Here is a 16,853-nt window from a genome sequence, read left to right as displayed (position 1 = left end):
ACTTTTTTGGTTAGTACATGATTCCATATGTGTTATTTCATAGTTCTGATGTCTTCACTATTGTTCTAAAGTTAGAAAATAGTAAACATGAAGAAAAATATTTGAATGAGTAGGTCTTCTAAAACTTTTGACTGGTAGTGTAGGTATAGACTTAACAGCAATAAATAAACAATTACACACAGTTAAGATGAGAAGACTCAAAGTCTCATTAATTAGGTGGCAGAAGTAAGGTTTAAGGGGTGTTTTGTATCTCTATGTCCTTGGAATTCCAATTCTGATAAGTGATAAGAACAAATACAGGGTAGGAGGGTGAACGTGTTGTCTGGCACCCGTCCCAATGTGGAGGTTCAAGAGCAGAACTGAGTTACGGTCAGGATGGACTTGAATCAGACTGCCATGATGCGGGTGAAGCTGGTGTTGCTGGCCGCTGTGGCTCTGTCCCTCCCTATGCTCTCCAATGGTGAAGTGCTGTGAGTACATCATAAATAAGATAGTTTACAATGTGGTAGAACATTTGGCAATTGTAAAGGCAATACATCAGCCATCATTCCTAGAATTGTCATGTTAAACGTGTCATAGAAACATTGATAAATAATAAATATTACTCCTAAAAATTGTAGAATTAATAGCTAGGTTTCCATCCAATTGGCGACAGATTTTCATTTGAATATTCTAGAATCCGCATAACGAATTTGTTGCGGACAAAATTGACTTGTTGTGGATAAAACTCTGTGTGTAATGACGTGGTGCACATAAAATGTACTTTTTCGGTTCAATATGTTTCCATCGCATTTTCAACTCTACCAATAGTTTTGTCACAAAAACAGTTTCGTTAAATAGCAAATGTGCTTACTCCGGTCTTGGCACGTGCGCTCTAGCTAACAGCTCGCAGATACAGTGCGGGTATGATAGTCTAGATTATGCAATTATTATGGATAAGAGCGAGAATATTTGTATTTGTCAAACGGCAGTCAAGCATCGATCATCATATCGCCAGAATAAGACCCTCAATATTTATTGGAAAGGAGCATCAAGATCACTGTGCACTTTTAACCACTCTGTAAAGTTCATCATAACTTCATAATTGAATCTGTTGCCTAATAAACTGCATGGTTTCCCGGATCGTAGTGGGAGGACCACACACCATATAATCGCGTGACTCCAAGTTTAGTTAGACATAATGGTTATTATATCAATATTTGTGCATAAAGGCGTTTCCACCGCTATTTCTCGCATAATTTATTTTACCGACACAAAAAGATCACACCATGTCAAACGAACAAATTATCTGTCGGCATTTAAAAAATTGTACCGAACATTTCAGTTTACATCACAGCTGTCCTGATTTTTCTTTTATATGATCACTTTACTGTGGATGGAAACATGGTTAGTGCCATACAATTTATTGTTTACCAGTTACTGTGCATGTATTGTGGATTTATTCATGTTTTGTTTGCATGGTCACTGCAGGTACCATAATGTTATGACACACCAGTTGAATTTTTTAACCCTTGCGATTACACAAAAAAGTACAATATATTATAAAAAAGGATGGGGGAAATCCTTAAAGGGATTGTTCACTTTTTAAATCAAAGAGGAAGTTCAGGATTTTACAATTTGATGTTAAGTTCCTCACCCTGACAGTAGTCTATTGGCCAGGAGAAACTGTAATCTATGGTTTGGTTTTCTTTAAACAACCTCTACAAACAGCAGCTTACTTTAGCCTCCATCTCCACCTCTGCTATCTCCACCTCTGAATGCTCTGCTATGAAAAGCCAACTGACATTTAGGGTACTAGGGGGTAACTAGCCACCCCTGAGAACAATGTCTAATTGCTGACACAAAAAAGCAACCTTTGGAAAAACATTGGTATGTGAATGAAGGTCATGCTTAGGCGAATAAACTATAAAGGGAAATAAATGGCTACAGTTACACTTCTTTTAGTTATTTCATGAAATGTTGTTTTTAGAAAAGGGGCGTTTTTTAAAAGTACCGGGGTAATATTCATTGAAATATAATATTGGAATGGAATATAACTAATAACATTAAATAACATTGGAATATAACATTTAATAACAATAACTTAACTAATTAATTCAGTGTAACATTGAAGTGGCAACTCTCTTATGCTCTGCTATTGCACAATTCTAATTTGTACATAGCCTACTAGAACCTTGTTCAGGGGGTAATACATTTCTAACACACAATGATGTTCTCTGCAGTTTACTAAATGTTGCTATACTTTATGAATGGCGTGGGAAATGGGAACTAAAAAATGATTATTATGCTGCTCCAAACACAGCATGTTTCTGCAGACAGATGCCCAATAAACACAGATGCAGACAGATGCATTGGTCAGTCATTCCATAACAAAAAGGTCTAGGCCGTGATTCAGTGCAAGGTGTGTTATAGTGTGGTGCACTATACAGCCAACAATATGCCTTTTAAAGGCACTTTCCCCAAAATTCACAGAGATCACATTCATGGTAAACGCTGTGCATTTCAGCTCAACTGTAAATTATCTTTATCGGCTCCTGAGTGGCGCAGTGGTCTAAGGCACTGCATTGTGCTAGCTGTGCTACTAGAGATCCTGGTTCGAATCCAGGCTTTGTCGTAGCCGGCTGTGACTGGCCCGGCGCACAATTGGCCCAGCGTCGTCCAGAGTAGGGGAGTGAATGGCCGGCAGGGATGTAGCTCAGTTGGTAGAGCATGGTGTTTGCAACACCAGGGTTGTGGGTTCGATTCCCACAGGGTGACAGTATAAAAAAATGGAAAAAATTATGTATGCACTCACTAACTGTAAGTTGCTCTGGATAAGGGTGTCTGCTAAATGATGTAAATGTTATAGTGTGCTCTGCTATGACGTGCCTTGAATTAAATTCCGACCGTAGTCAAGAACAAATCAATCTTCCACCCTCGATATTTTTCATCTTCCTTTCTCCTCTCTTCACCACTGCAGGTATGTCATGTCTGCTCCTAACCCGCTACGGGTGGGTAGCATGGAGAGGGTCTTTGTTGAAGCTCAAGATTATTCAGGATCTGACTTCAATGTCGAAATCACTGTGAAGAACTTCCCTGCGCAAAATAAAGTGCTCGCATCCACAAGTGTGTCCCTGAATTCAGTGAACAAATACCAGGCACTTCAGGACATTCAAGTAAGTCTTTATACATATTTCCTCACATAAATTAAATGTACAGTGGATTCAGAAAGTATTCACAACCCTTGACTTTTTCAAAATTGTATTGTGTTACAGACTGAATTTAAAATGGATTACATTTACATTTTATGTCACTGGCTTTCACACAATACCCCATAATGTCAAAGTGGAATTATATTTTTTGAAATGTTTACAAATTAATTAAAAATGTAAAAGCTGAAATGTCTTGAGTCAATATGTATTCAACCCCTTTGTTATGGCTTTGTTATGGCAAATACAAATAAGTTCAGGAGTAAAAATAGAAACAGGGCAGTGAGACATAGGTTTAATCCTAGAAACATGAAAAGTGGGATGTAGCCGCGGGGCTATAGCGCCGTGAGAGCGCATCCGGTTTGATATTCTTGGAACCCGGGCGGTAGGAGAGGGAGAAGTTAAACCGGGTGAAAAGCAGGGCGCACCTAGCTTGCCTGGAATTGAGACGCTTGGCGGTGCGGAGATATTCCAGGTTCTTATGACCCGTCCACACAATGAACGGATGTTCCGCCCCCTCGAACCAGTGCCTCCACTCCTCCAACGGCATCTTCACCGTGAGAAGCTCACGATTCCCACATCGTAATTCCTCTCCGTGGCGTTAAGATGATGGGAGAAGAAGGCGCAGGGATGCAGTTTGAGGTCCAGGGCAGAATTCTGGTACAGGACAGCCCCTACTCCGACATCCAAAGCGTTGGCCTCCACCACGAACCGACGAGACGGGTCCGGATGAACTAATATGGGAGCTGTGGTGAAGCGTTGTTTGAGGTCCCGGAACGCCCGGTCCGCAGCTGAGGACCACGTGTACGGAACCTTGGGAGAAGTGAGTGCAGACAAGGGAGAAGCCAGGGTGCTATAACCCCGGATAAAGCGGCAATAAAAATTGGCAAATCCCAGGAAGCGTTGCAGCTGCACTCTGGACGTAGGTTGTGGCCAATCCACCACCGTTCTCACCTTTCCGGGATCCATCTGTACATTCCCTGCTGCGATGATGTAACCAAGGAAGGGGATGGTGGAGCAATGGAATTTGCATTTTTCCACTTTCACGAAAAGCTGGTTCTCCAGGAGGCGCTGGAGGACCTGTCAGACATGGAGCACGTGTTCTTGGGCTGAGTGGGAGAAAACAAGGATGTCGTTGAGGTAGACGAAGACAAACCGGTTCAACATGTCGCGGAGAACGTCATTAACCAGGGCCTGGAACACAGCTGGAGCGTTGGTAAGACCAAATGGCATGACCAGATATTCGTAGTGAACGCTGGCCGTGTTGAAGGCAGACTTCCACTCGTCCCCTTCCCGTATCCGCACCAGGTGGTAGGCGTTCCGCAGGTCCAACTTGGAGAAAACGGGGGCCCCCTGGAGCGGCTCGAAGGCCGAGGCGATGAGTGGTAGCGGGTAGCTGGTCTTAACCGTGATGTCATTGAGGCCCCGGTAGTCGATGCAGGGGCACAGGGTTTTGTCCTTCTTCTCCACAAAGAAGAACCCTGCGCCGGCGGGGGAGGCAGAAGGCCGGATACACCCTGCAACCAGGGAGTCCTCGATATAGGTCTCCATAGCCTTGGTCTCCGGACCCGACAGTGAATACAGTCGTCCCCGGGGTGGTGTGGTGCCCGGGAGAAGATCGATCCCACAGTCATAGGGTCGGTGCGGAGGAAACGAAGTGACCCGGACCTTACTAAAAACCTCCCGGAGGTCCTGGTATTCTGCGGGAATGGCGAGCCCACAAGAAGATGTCCCGGGGCAGGCTAAGCCGACTTCAGGCAATGGGCGTGGCAGAACGGGCTCCATTCCATGATGGCACCAGCAGTCCAGTTGATGAGGGGATTGTGTCGCTGGAGCCAAGACAATCCCAATACCATGGGAACCTGGTATACAGGAATTGGATAGCCTTGCTGTGGTTCCCTGACACTCGTAGGTTGATGGGAGTGGTATTGTGGGTGACCCTGTCTACAGGGCGCCAAACGTTCAGCTGGAGACAACCTAGCTCTGCCTAGTTGCATCGGCTCGGGAAGAGGCAGACTTCGGAAACTCTCGGGGAAACTCGGGTAGCCTCAGATTCTCTCAGAGACGGAGACGTCGGGGACTTCCGGGATGCCTCAAAGGCGAGGTGGAATCCTTGGGTGGGCAAGTGGAATCGGATCTCCTCTCCTTTCTACGTTCCCGCAGCCGCCCATCGATCCAGATAGTCAACGCAATAAGCGAGTCGAGATCCGTAGGTAGTTCCCGGGCTGCTAGCTCGTCCTTAACTTCCTCCGATAACCCGTGCAGGAACATGTCGAACAGCGATTCCGGGTTCCATGCACTCTCAGCTGCCAACGTGCGGAAATCCACTGCATAGTCTGCCACACTGCGGGAGTCTTGCCGAAGCTGGAGTAACTTCCGGGCAGCCTCTCTCCCGAACAATGGAGAATCGAAAACCTTCTTCACCTCATCCACAAACTCCTCCAGACTGAAGCACATGGCAGACTGTTGTTCCCACACTGCCGTAGCCCAGGTGAGAGCCCTCCCGGAGCGGTCCGAGGGGAAGGAGGAGGGCTGCAGCTCAAAGATGAGGGAACACTGAGCGAGAAATGCCCGACAGGTTCCCGACTCTCCAGCGAAGCGTTCCGGTGGAGGTAAGCGGGGTTCTCGGGAAGCCGGGATGGCCGAGAGCGACGCGCTGTTGACAGCCAGGTTACTGAGGGGCTGGGAAGTTACCGTCGTCGTAGGCTGCCTAACAGAGAACCTGCGGAATTGCTCCAGCAATTTATTCAACGCGCGGTCATGGCATTTGGCCAAGGTCTGGAAACCCTCCATAAGACCACGCAGCAACTCCTCGTGCCTCCCAATGGTGGCTCCTTGGGAGGAGACGGCATTGCGGAGCTGGTCCGAGTCTGCTGGGTCCGTCATGGCTCAGGATAAAACCCAGATGCAGACAGTTTGAAATAGCAAAACGTTTATTTACAAAAACAGGGGGCAGGCAAATGACAGGTCAAAGGCAGGCAGAGGTCAGTAATCCAGAGCAGTCTGAAAGGTACAGAAACGGCAGGCAGGCTCAGGGTCGGGGCGGTCAGAGGTTGGTAATCTAGAACAGCGTCACAAGGTACAGAACGGCAGGCAGGCTCAGGGTCAGGGCAGGCAGAATGGTCAAAACCGGGAAAAACTGGAAAACAGGGACTAGAGCACAACAGGAGTACGGGGAAAATGTGGGTAAGCTTGACGAGACAAGACGAACTGGCAACAGACAAACAGAAAACACTGGTATAAATACACAGGGGATAATGGGGACAAATGGTGGAGACAAGCACAAGACCGATCAGGGTGTGACAGCAATCAAATATTTTTTGAATGACTACCTCATCTCTCTACCCCACACATACAATTATCTGTAAGGTCCCTCAGTCAAGCAATGAATTTCAAACACAGATTCAACCAGAAAGACCAAGAAGGTTTTCCAAATCCTCGCAAAGGGCACCTATTGGTAGATAGGTGAGAATAAAAAAAGCAGACATTGAATATCCCTTTGAGCATGGTGAAGTTATTAATTACACTTTGGATGGTGTATCAATACACCCAGTCTCTACAAAGATAAAGGCATCCTTTCTAACTCAGTTGCCGAAGAGGAAGGAAACTGTATGAACATTTATGCACTCACTAACTGTAAGTCGCTCTGGATAAGATCGTCTGCTAAAATGACTAAAATGAAACCGCTCAGTGATTTCACCATGAGGCCAATAGTGACTTTAAAACAGTTACAGAGTTTAATGGCTGTGATAGGAGAAAACTGAGGATGGATCAACAACATTCTAGTTATTCCACAATACCAACCTAATTAACAGAGTGAAAAGAAGGAACCTGTAGAGAATACAAATATTCCAAAACATGCATCCTTTTTGCAACAAGGCACTAAAGTAAAACTTTTTGTCCTGAATACAAAGTGTTATGTTTGGGGCAAATCCAATACAACACATTGCTGAGTACCACTCTCCATATTTTCAAGCATAGTGTTGTCTGAATCATGTTATGGGTATGCTTGTAATCGTTAAAGACTGGTTAGTTTTTCAGGATAAAAAGGAAACTAGAGCTAAGCACAGCAAAATCCTAGAGGAAAACCTGGTTCAGTCTGCTTTCCACCAGACACTGGGAGATTAATTCACCTTTCAGCAGGACAGTAACCTAAAATATAAGGCCAACAATACACTGGAGTTGCTTACCAAGAAGAAAGAGAATGTTCCTGAGTGCCAAGTTACAGTGTTGACTTAAATCTACTTGAAAATCTATGGCAAGACCTGAAAATGGTTGTCTAGCAATGATCATCATTATTCTTAAAATCCAAATTAATCTAACAATCCACCCCTTTGACAAAATATTCCCACATTCAGGATAAATGTATTTTACAAGCATGATTAATCTCAGAGATCACATCAGAACTAATAAACATTTCATCCAATTGCGGTCTTTCAGGGTCCAAATCCTCGTCATCCACCAAGCCTGGAGGATCGTTTTTCACATTCCCCTGGTCAGAGTCCGGAGTCAGTCCATCTCTCATCATTGTTTAGATACTGCATTTCACCAACGCCTGACTCACCAATCCTCGGACACAGGGAACAAGACAACAACCACATAATACAAGAATACCCATACAAACACTGACCGCTCCTAAGATGGTGGCTGTTAGGGTTTTCCATTTACCAAATATTTCATCAAACCACCCTATCCACAATGTACTAACTTCTGAGTTCAGTTCATCCTTCACTTAGTGCAGTTAATTCTGTAAGAGCTCTGGTGACTGTCCCATCCAGTGTGGTGTTGTTAGGGATAAATGTGCAACAATGGCTTATCTTTCTATAGACACCGGCCCTTTCTGCCTGATCTAGAACCAACCTCTACTAAGTTATGAGCGGGATGGCGGATAATCGCTCAGAGATCCCCTTTACTGCATCTCTAGTCTGGTCAATAAATCGTTGTTGGTTGTAATAGATATAATTTATCCAATCCATATATATTTTTTTTATTGTCACCCACCAGAAAAATGTTGTAGTAAAACTCTCCCATATTTGATTCATAGCTTTGTATTCGTCTGGAACACCCCTGGGGATGCCTATACCATCTATCCAAATTTGGCTATTTCCTTCCTGACCTATATTTCTCCTCCTCCTGATTATTCTTCCTTTCACTGGTCATTGATGACTAATTCTTACAGGTTGGACCAACAATACTGGTGCACAAGTACCCACCCATCCTTCTGGTAATGTCTGCCGAATGCTCCCTTTGTTAGTGCATGCCCACCACACATCAGTCAGAGGGATGGTTAGGCTCCTAATTTTTTTCCTCCCTTCCTTATCTAAATCAGTCACATTAATTATCTCCTTACAGCCATCAAAATCACCCAAGTTACGGGTGCCATTTCTATGTATGTAAAACTGGTATTCGCCAGGAGTTAAAGTGAATCTAGGTGGGCTGGCCCAGTATGTCAATTTTGCCAGCCCAATCCCTGTGCAATTTGGCTCTTTTTGATTGGACCCCAGGTCTAATACACAGGGAAACATTGCCTTTGGCATTGGGGCGGTCAACATTGTCGGTCGCCCAATGGAGCATGCATAACAATTGGTCTCCCCCAAGGCCCTAGCGGTGTATTTCATCCACTTTAACCAGAGATTCTCATCAGGGACCCCCTCCACTTCCCCTTGGTTCCATTCTTGGAGGAGAAAATCTTTCATAGTGGACGGGTTAGTCGAATTGACTCCGTCATCCCTTGACTGATCTACTCGGTCTATTGCTGTTAGTGGATTAATGACAGTACCTGTGCTTTCCATATCTTTTGACTCCATCAAATGTAATCTTAGACAAGTATCCCATCCGTATTTGTCCGCGCAAGCCCAGTAAGTTGAATCTTACTCCCCACCCTTCTCTGACTCCTATTTTGTAGATCACTCGCCCTTGACGGTCAGTATGTCGGGTCGCTTCCCTTTTATTTCTTAATAATGGTAAGGCCATAGCGTAATTGGTGCGAGGTGGTGGTGGATCTTGACATACCACGACTATTGTCGAGACTATGATGCAGCTCAGGGTCACCCATATTCCCAAAAACCGCCAACCCTCTCCTGTCTTGAGTCCTTCTGCTCGGTACCACCCCATACTCACACCCTAGGAACACACTACAGTGATGATAGGTCTGGGTAGGAGATCTTCGTTGACAGAGGTGACCCCCGGACCCTGTGGCCCAGTTCTGCTCTTCAACTCTGCGTGTGCTAAGTGGTGCTTGTATGTAGTCTTACCTTCTTGCAGTGGGTAACATGGACCCAGGTTCCTCTCTCTGCTATTCTAATGGCCAAGGCGGTGACCAACATAACCTGATAGGGCCCTTCCCAACAGGCCTGCTTCCAGTTTTCCTTCTAGTGACTGGATGCTCACCAGTCACCTGGTTAGATAGTGGGTCACCTTCTCCTTTAGTTCACCTGTGGGGCACAAAACCTCTGACATACGGGTGTGGTTAATAAACTATCTTCATACATGTTCAGATTAATCTAACAATTTCTGACTGCATTCTCTTTTTAGACTGTATCTAAAAAAATGTTTTTTTTAAAAGTATTTTGTCCTCTCCTTCGTATATTATTTAATCCTACAATTAGCCTCTTCCCCGCTCTTGACACATAGTTCTTCTCATGTGTCAATATTTACCACCTACCTAACATTCCCTTAGGTAATTTATCAACCAATTGCCATGCCTTTCATTTTTAAGATTGTCTTTTGCTTCTTTATTGCTCCTCCCACTTCCTTTGTCTTTATGGCGGCTACATTCGACTTTCATTCAGTTCAGAATCAATTAGTAATCCAATCAAACAATCTCTTATCTTGTAAAAACACTTATGTTTAGTTCAACCTCTGTTCTACCCCGGCTCTCCCGGGCTTGACCTGAAGACTGATTGTTGGACATGACAAGTCCATTTTTAGGTCACCTAAGTGTTCTGCCTAGCAACAAAGAATAAAAACCTCTATGTTCGTGATTAACCCAGTTATCTCTAATAGCCCACCAAAAAAAAACCCTCATCTTTAAATCACGACCAATGTCATATCCCTCTTTACTCTCTACCATTTGGGTAACATCCCTGATATATGTATGAAAAGCTAAGACTGTTTGGGAAGAGAGCAACAACATAAACTGTTCTTCCTCCTCAGAGTTCCAAATGATTTTACCATGGGCTGCCATTGCCTTCCCCTAGATAAGATCACTTAATTTACCCGTATGCAGTACATAATGGAGTACCCAAGCTTTACAGCAGTCTATCCTTACCAAAAAGCTCATAATTCTTCATCTAATTTTTTTTTCTCTAGTCCTTATCTACCTGATCCTATTGCTAAATCAATGATCTAGGCAATAGTTGTCTCGCCTTAGATTGTACATTCCTCTGATTACTGCAGCTTATTCCATTAATTTAGGTTCAAATATCCCCCAACAAACCGTTCCATCCTACAGCATAGTAAACACCACCTATGAACTGTTGAAAATCCCCTAAATTCAACATAACAACCCTTTATAAACATCATGCTGGGTGTGTTTTTTTTATTTGAAAAACCCAATTGAAAAATAACAATCAAAGATAGTTAGGCTCAACTTAATTTGGTAGCTCCCTCTTATGACCTAAATACTGCCTAACTTCACTACTGCTCCCCCTTGCCCTGAGCAATATTCCAATGAGATAAACTAATCTCTTTCTCCTGGTTATACATTTTGTTAACCTTCAATTACCATCCGTAATCTACAGATGGTAGTACACACAAAACATGATACAGATATCCCCAGTCCTAACCCATCAATAATGTTTGTATCAATCTAATTCCTTATAACTAATCCATAAAACCACTCAAAATTCTTAGAGTATACAATGATTATTTAATTATTATTTAATTGATTAACCTAAATCTGCTACATGTGATCTCATTTCAAATGATCCATTATCAATTATTTGATTCACCCCCTCTAGTAAAATCTCTCTCCCCTTCTATTCTGGAGTTCTACCTCTACCAGCTATTTCCCCTAGTGGCCATTAAATACTCTGCTCTCGTCTGTTCCTTTTCTTACTCTGTTAGTCTCTGCTTTTCAAGCTCCAGAAACTGTTGTCTCTGTCTCTCAGCCTGCTTGTTTTTCAAACCTAAACAGTTTCCTTCTCTCTATTTCTTTTATTCTCTCCCTCTCTAACTTCCTCTGTCTCTCTAAGTCTGTCTCTGCCTCTCCTTTTTCCCGCCAACCAGAGCCACAAATCATTCTCCTTGTCCTCAACTCAACCCTCACAGCTCTATTGCTACTTCAGTTCGCCATCCAATTTCTTCAACTGTTCTCTCTGATTCGGCCCTAATCAATAAAACAAACACTTGATATCGTTGATAAGCATACATTTAAGGATGATATTCCATAATGTCATTCGTACTTGTAACATATTTTCATAGACCTATCTAGAATACTACTAAAGCTATCTTATGCAACTTTTAATACACGTAAAAACTCTCTCTCTCTCCACCCATTCCCTATTGAATAAGTGTGTTTTTAACCCCCAACCACGCTCCAAATCTTCCCTTTAGCATTAACCAACCAAATACTAAGTAGTATCCGGTTACCATTCATCCCAGCCGTTGAATTCCCTCATACACACATATTTCACCTTATGCCATTCAAATGCCCAACACAACATAATAGTTCAATGCAACCCTCTATTGGTTCTGCAAGTCGCTCCGGGCCAGAGCGTCTGCCAAATGACCAAAAATGCAAATGTAAATATTCTCTACTTTCTCACTCATGACGTACGTCTACGTTTGAGTGCGAAAGTTCATACATATGCATCGTTGGACTTTATAGGTACCTCTCAAATAATCGCTTTGTGGTGTTTTTAGCGAATTCTTAATTGACACAAATCATTTTTTCAAACATTTTACCCGTTGAACGAAAAAATTGACTGTCCTCCTCCTTTTCTTTACCCCTGCAGTAACGATGGTTAAATATTCCTTTGTTACCGTTAAAGCACTTTCGTGCTTAAAAAAACCACTCGCTGTCTCTAGCCCCTCCTTTCGCTGTTTTTTCAACTCACATGCATCTGCCTAATCATATAACTTCTCTAACTTTTTTACTTCGAGATGCCCAATAAATGAATACCTCTTCTCCCTAATGGATCCATAAAACATATTTCTTCGATCTCTTCCTAACATATATCTTTCATCCCCCGTTAATTCTCGGACCTAGAAATCCCCCCCCCTTTTTGTAATAATTCAATCCCGAATTATTTTCGTAGGAGCTAATATCTTAGTGCGCCTCTTGAGCCAATGTATGATCTGATTTTGTAATTAACCATTTAAAATTATTTAACCCCTAACCCAGAGTTTTTTATTTAAAACTCCGGTTTCATGAAAGGGGTCGATAACCATTTTTTCTCACGCGACCTAATTTTTACCTCCTTCCTTGAAACAATTATCACATCTCCCGATGGATTAAGTTTCACACATATACGACCTTATACAATCATTTGCTAAACTTATTTGCAAAGTTCTAGCAAATCCCCAGTCGTATACGCTACTCCCGACTCATCTATCTCACACGATGATAATTATCTCCCTGTTTATACTGTTACACTGCATCTCGCACAATGACAATATTAACTAGTTTACCTTGGTGAATACCCTTCACTCCATGTCATTTCGGACTAGTTTATTTTTGTAATAGCTATTTACTTAGGGTCATTTTCGGACCCTCCCCAGTCGTAATAATTATTACCTCCTTTGAGATTTTGGTAACCTGTCTGCCCTTTCCAAGAATTCCTATTCTTATACAAGTTCAAATCATTTCACCAAAATCCATGAATAAAAATGACTGACCTTTTCCTTGCAGTTTGGATTTAAATGCTTTTTCAAACTCGTTAACGTCTTTATCGTTCATAAAGAGTAATCACCGGCCTGTTTATAACCTTAACGTCGAAGGCCAGGACTCTTTCACGGATGCTATCACCCGCCCGTGCACGGGTTTCGGTGTCCTTAGAACGATAAAGATGTATTAAGCTCCGCTCAAAGGACCAATCTGTCATGTGAATTTCTATCTCTAATTCAACCTAAGCTTGAATCATTACCAGAGGTTGTAAGGCTCTGGTTTTAATCATCAATGATTCAAGGTCCACAACCAACAAGTATTATCTGTATATTTATTCATGGAGAGCTCTGGCGCCAAAAACACAAACATACGATTTTATACTTCCTGAACTTGACTCCTCCCACCTTTAGTTGGCTTTTCTAAACAGTTTCCGCCTTGGCTTTTCTAAACAGTTTCCGCCTTCCCCTTCACCCTTGAATGTTTAGTACCGCCCCCTCTGTTAGTGGTTTGACACTACATGATAATTCTAACATTTATACTGTATTTGGGGTGAAATCCTTTAGTCATTATTCTTAAAATCCAAATTAATCTAACAGGAAACCTCTTAGAGACATACCCAGAAAGACTCACAGCTGGGTAATCGCTGCCAAAGGTGCTTCTACAAAGTATTGACTCATGGTATTCAATACATATGCAAACATTTCTACAAACATGTTTTCATCTTTGTCATTATGGGATATTGTGTGTAGATGGGTGAGAAAAAATATATATTTATTCAATTTTTAATTCAGGCTGTAACACAAAATGTGGAATAAGTCAAGGGGTATGGATACTTCATATAAGATATTAATTTCACTATTTTACCTGTGGTTGTGTACTTCGCTCCAAAAATCCTCATCACTTGTGTTTTCTCAAACTTGTCAGATCCTGAAGGGGCCTGACTTCTTTGATGAGGACTACACAGGGAGCCAGTATGTGTACCTGCAAGCTGAGTTCCAAGGCCAAAAGCTTGAAAAAGTAGTCCTGGTCTCCTTTCAAACTGGCTACATATTTGTACAAACGGACAAAACCATTTACACGCCAGAAAGTATAGGTATGGCTGAGCCCACTGACCTAAAGCCTTTGAATTAGCATCACTCAGCAACCACCTCTGCTCAGGGGCGGACTGGGACCAGAAATCGGCCCTGGTATTTCTAACACACCGGACATTTTTTTTTACTTGAGGGCTCCCACACGGCCCGTGTTTTTTTTCTTGGGGCCCCCATTATTAGCTAGATAATTATAATTTAGCACAAAAAAAACCTAGTTAGACAGGCCCACTGGGCTAAAAATGGACCGGCCATCTGGCATTTGCCCGAAATGCCAGACGGGCAGTCTGCCCCTGCCTCTGCCCCTGTGAATCAATTTGATTCTTTTGGGGTCAGGTCGACACTCACATGAAACATTCATGGACATTTGGCTAGCTAGCTGGGAGATGAACATTGGGGATTTATTTTACCTGAAATGCATATGGTCCTTTTTTTGCCAGATCTTTGTAGAATTTTGACCCGGAGTCAAAATCGTGTTTCTCTACTTTATCCACAGATAGAACGATGTTACTCTATATAAACCCAACATCTTAAACTACATTCTTAGTGTATTAATTCAGTAATATTGTTTCAGTTAAATACAGAGTCTTCACCTTAAACCCCGGTCTAGAGCCTGTAACCGATTCCATCAACGTGGAAATTATGGTAAGTAGTCCTCATAAAAAATGAAACCGCAGTGACAATGCTTCCTTAGTAGTGGTTGATGCATATGGCCGGTTGACAAAATAGGTCTTTTCTGACATCACTCATGTTTACTACTGTCAGTCCTGAGTAGTAACAGATTCATTATCTGTGATCCGTCCATGTTAGTCTTTCACATTTCATGTATATTATTTATTTATAGAACCCTGATGGAATCACCTTACAGCAGAAAGATTTCAAACCAGATAATGGGATGATATCAAAAGACTTCACTGTCCCAGAAATCACCAGGTTTGTTTTTGTTATTCAATCATCCTAACACACATATCAGAAAAATGTTTGCCTGTGAACTCTTCTGCTCTCATTCTCTCTTTATATAGCTTTGGAAACTGGAAAGTGGTGGCCAAGTTCAAGAATACCCCACATAAGAACTTCACTGCAGATTTTGAGGTGAAAGAATATGGTAAGAAGGGTATTGGTTTGGGTGGCCTTTTATTAAAGGACAATTCCGCCACTTTTCAACCTCATATTCATTATCTCCAGAACCATACTGTACCAGTCTACATATGTGAAAATGGCACGTATCTATGATCTGTGGTTTAAAAGATAAGAAGAAAGTGGTCTAAGGCACTGCACCGCAGTGCTAACTGTGCCACTAGAGATCCTGGTTCGAATCCAGGCTCTGTCGCAGCCGGCCGCGACCGGGAGACTCATGGGCGGCGCACAATTGGCCCAGCGTCGTCCAGGGTAGGGGAGGGAATAGCCGGCAGGGATGTAGCTCAGTTGATAGAGCATGGCGTTTGCAACGCCAGGGTTGTGGGTTCGCTTCCCACGGGGGGCCAGTATAAAAATAAAAATAAATGTAATCACTAACTGTAAGTCGCTCTGGATAAGAGCGTCTGCTAAATGACTAAAAATGTAAATGTAAAAAAAAAGAAAGGTCCAATAAAATGCTTCTCTGTGACATCACAGGGTAGGATTAAAAGTAGGAAAAACAGTGATATTCTAAACCTGCAACGAGTTTCTAGCCAGAGGGAGGGTATTTTCACGTCAATGCAAATCTCATAATGTTTGAAAATCACTCTTTGTTTAATGTTTTAATCTCTGACAACGTCATTGGGTAGAACATTTTAGTTTATATATTTTTTCTATAAAACATAGAAATGCACCGTTTTCAATGAGATGAAAAGTGGTGGAATTGCCCTTTAAGAACAGGCTTCGCTAGTCTAGGACTTGGAGTGTTTGTACAGTGTTTGTAAATAATAAATAGGGCTGATATATAAAACATAAACTGAAAAAATATATAAATGCAACACGCAACAATTTCAAATATGTTACTGAGTTACAATTCATATAAGGAAATCAGTCAATTGAAATAAATTCATTAGGCCCTCATCTATGGATTTCACATGACTGGGAATGCAGAAATGCATCTGTTGGTCACAGATATATTTTATAAAAGGTAGGGGCATGGATCAGAAAACCAGTTAGTATCTGGTGTGACCAACATTTGCAGCGCGACACATCTCCTTCGCATAGAGTTGATCAGGCTGTTGATTGTGGCCTGTGGAGTGTTGTCCCACTCCTCTTCAATGGCTGTGCGAAGGTGCTGGATATTGGCGGGAACTGGAACACGCTGTCGTACACATCGATCCGGAGCATCCCAAATATGCTCAATGGGTGACATGTATGGTGAGTATGCAGGCGATGGAAGAACTGGGACATTTTCAGCTTCCAGGAATTGTGTACAGATCCTTGCAACATGGGGCCGTGCATTATCATGCTGAAATATGAGGTGATGGCGGCGGATGAATGGCACGACAATGGGCCTCAGGATCTCGTCACCGTATCTCTGTGCATTCAAATTGCCATCTATAAAACCGCTCGCCCACAAAACGCAATACACGCGGTCTGCCATCTACCCGGTACAGTTGAAACTGGGATTCATCCGTGAAGAGCACACTTCTCCAGCATGCCATTGGCCATCGAAGGGGAGCATTTGCCCACTGAAGTCGGTTACGACGCCGAACTGCAGCCAGGTCAGGACCCTGGTGAGGACGACGAGCACGCAGATGATTTTCCCTGAGACGGTTTCTGACAGTTTGT

The 16,853-nt window shown here is 42.8% G+C and overlaps 1 protein-coding gene across 1 annotated transcript in view; it reads left to right on the top strand.

The window, feature by feature from the left end:
• Window positions 1-360: 360 nt before the first annotated feature.
• Window positions 361-16,853, top strand: part of LOC311113764 (complement C3-like) — a 73,709-nt gene continuing 57,216 nt past the window's right edge. The window contains exons 1-6 of the mRNA XM_084157074.1: window positions 361-470; window positions 2,960-3,155; window positions 13,942-14,110; window positions 14,680-14,750; window positions 14,950-15,038; window positions 15,128-15,210. Coding sequence (XP_084013200.1) covers window positions 376-470; window positions 2,960-3,155; window positions 13,942-14,110; window positions 14,680-14,750; window positions 14,950-15,038; window positions 15,128-15,210 — 703 coding nt within the window. The 5' untranslated portion in view covers window positions 361-375. The remainder of the gene's footprint in view (window positions 471-2,959; window positions 3,156-13,941; window positions 14,111-14,679; window positions 14,751-14,949; window positions 15,039-15,127; window positions 15,211-16,853) is intronic.

This window comes from Coregonus lavaretus (genome assembly GCF_964263955.1).
Source record: "Coregonus lavaretus genome assembly, chromosome: 40".
NCBI lineage: Eukaryota > Metazoa > Chordata > Actinopteri > Salmoniformes > Salmonidae > Coregonus > Coregonus lavaretus.
Note: the sequence above shows the minus strand (reverse complement) of the source record. Positions and strands in the feature narration are given on the sequence as shown.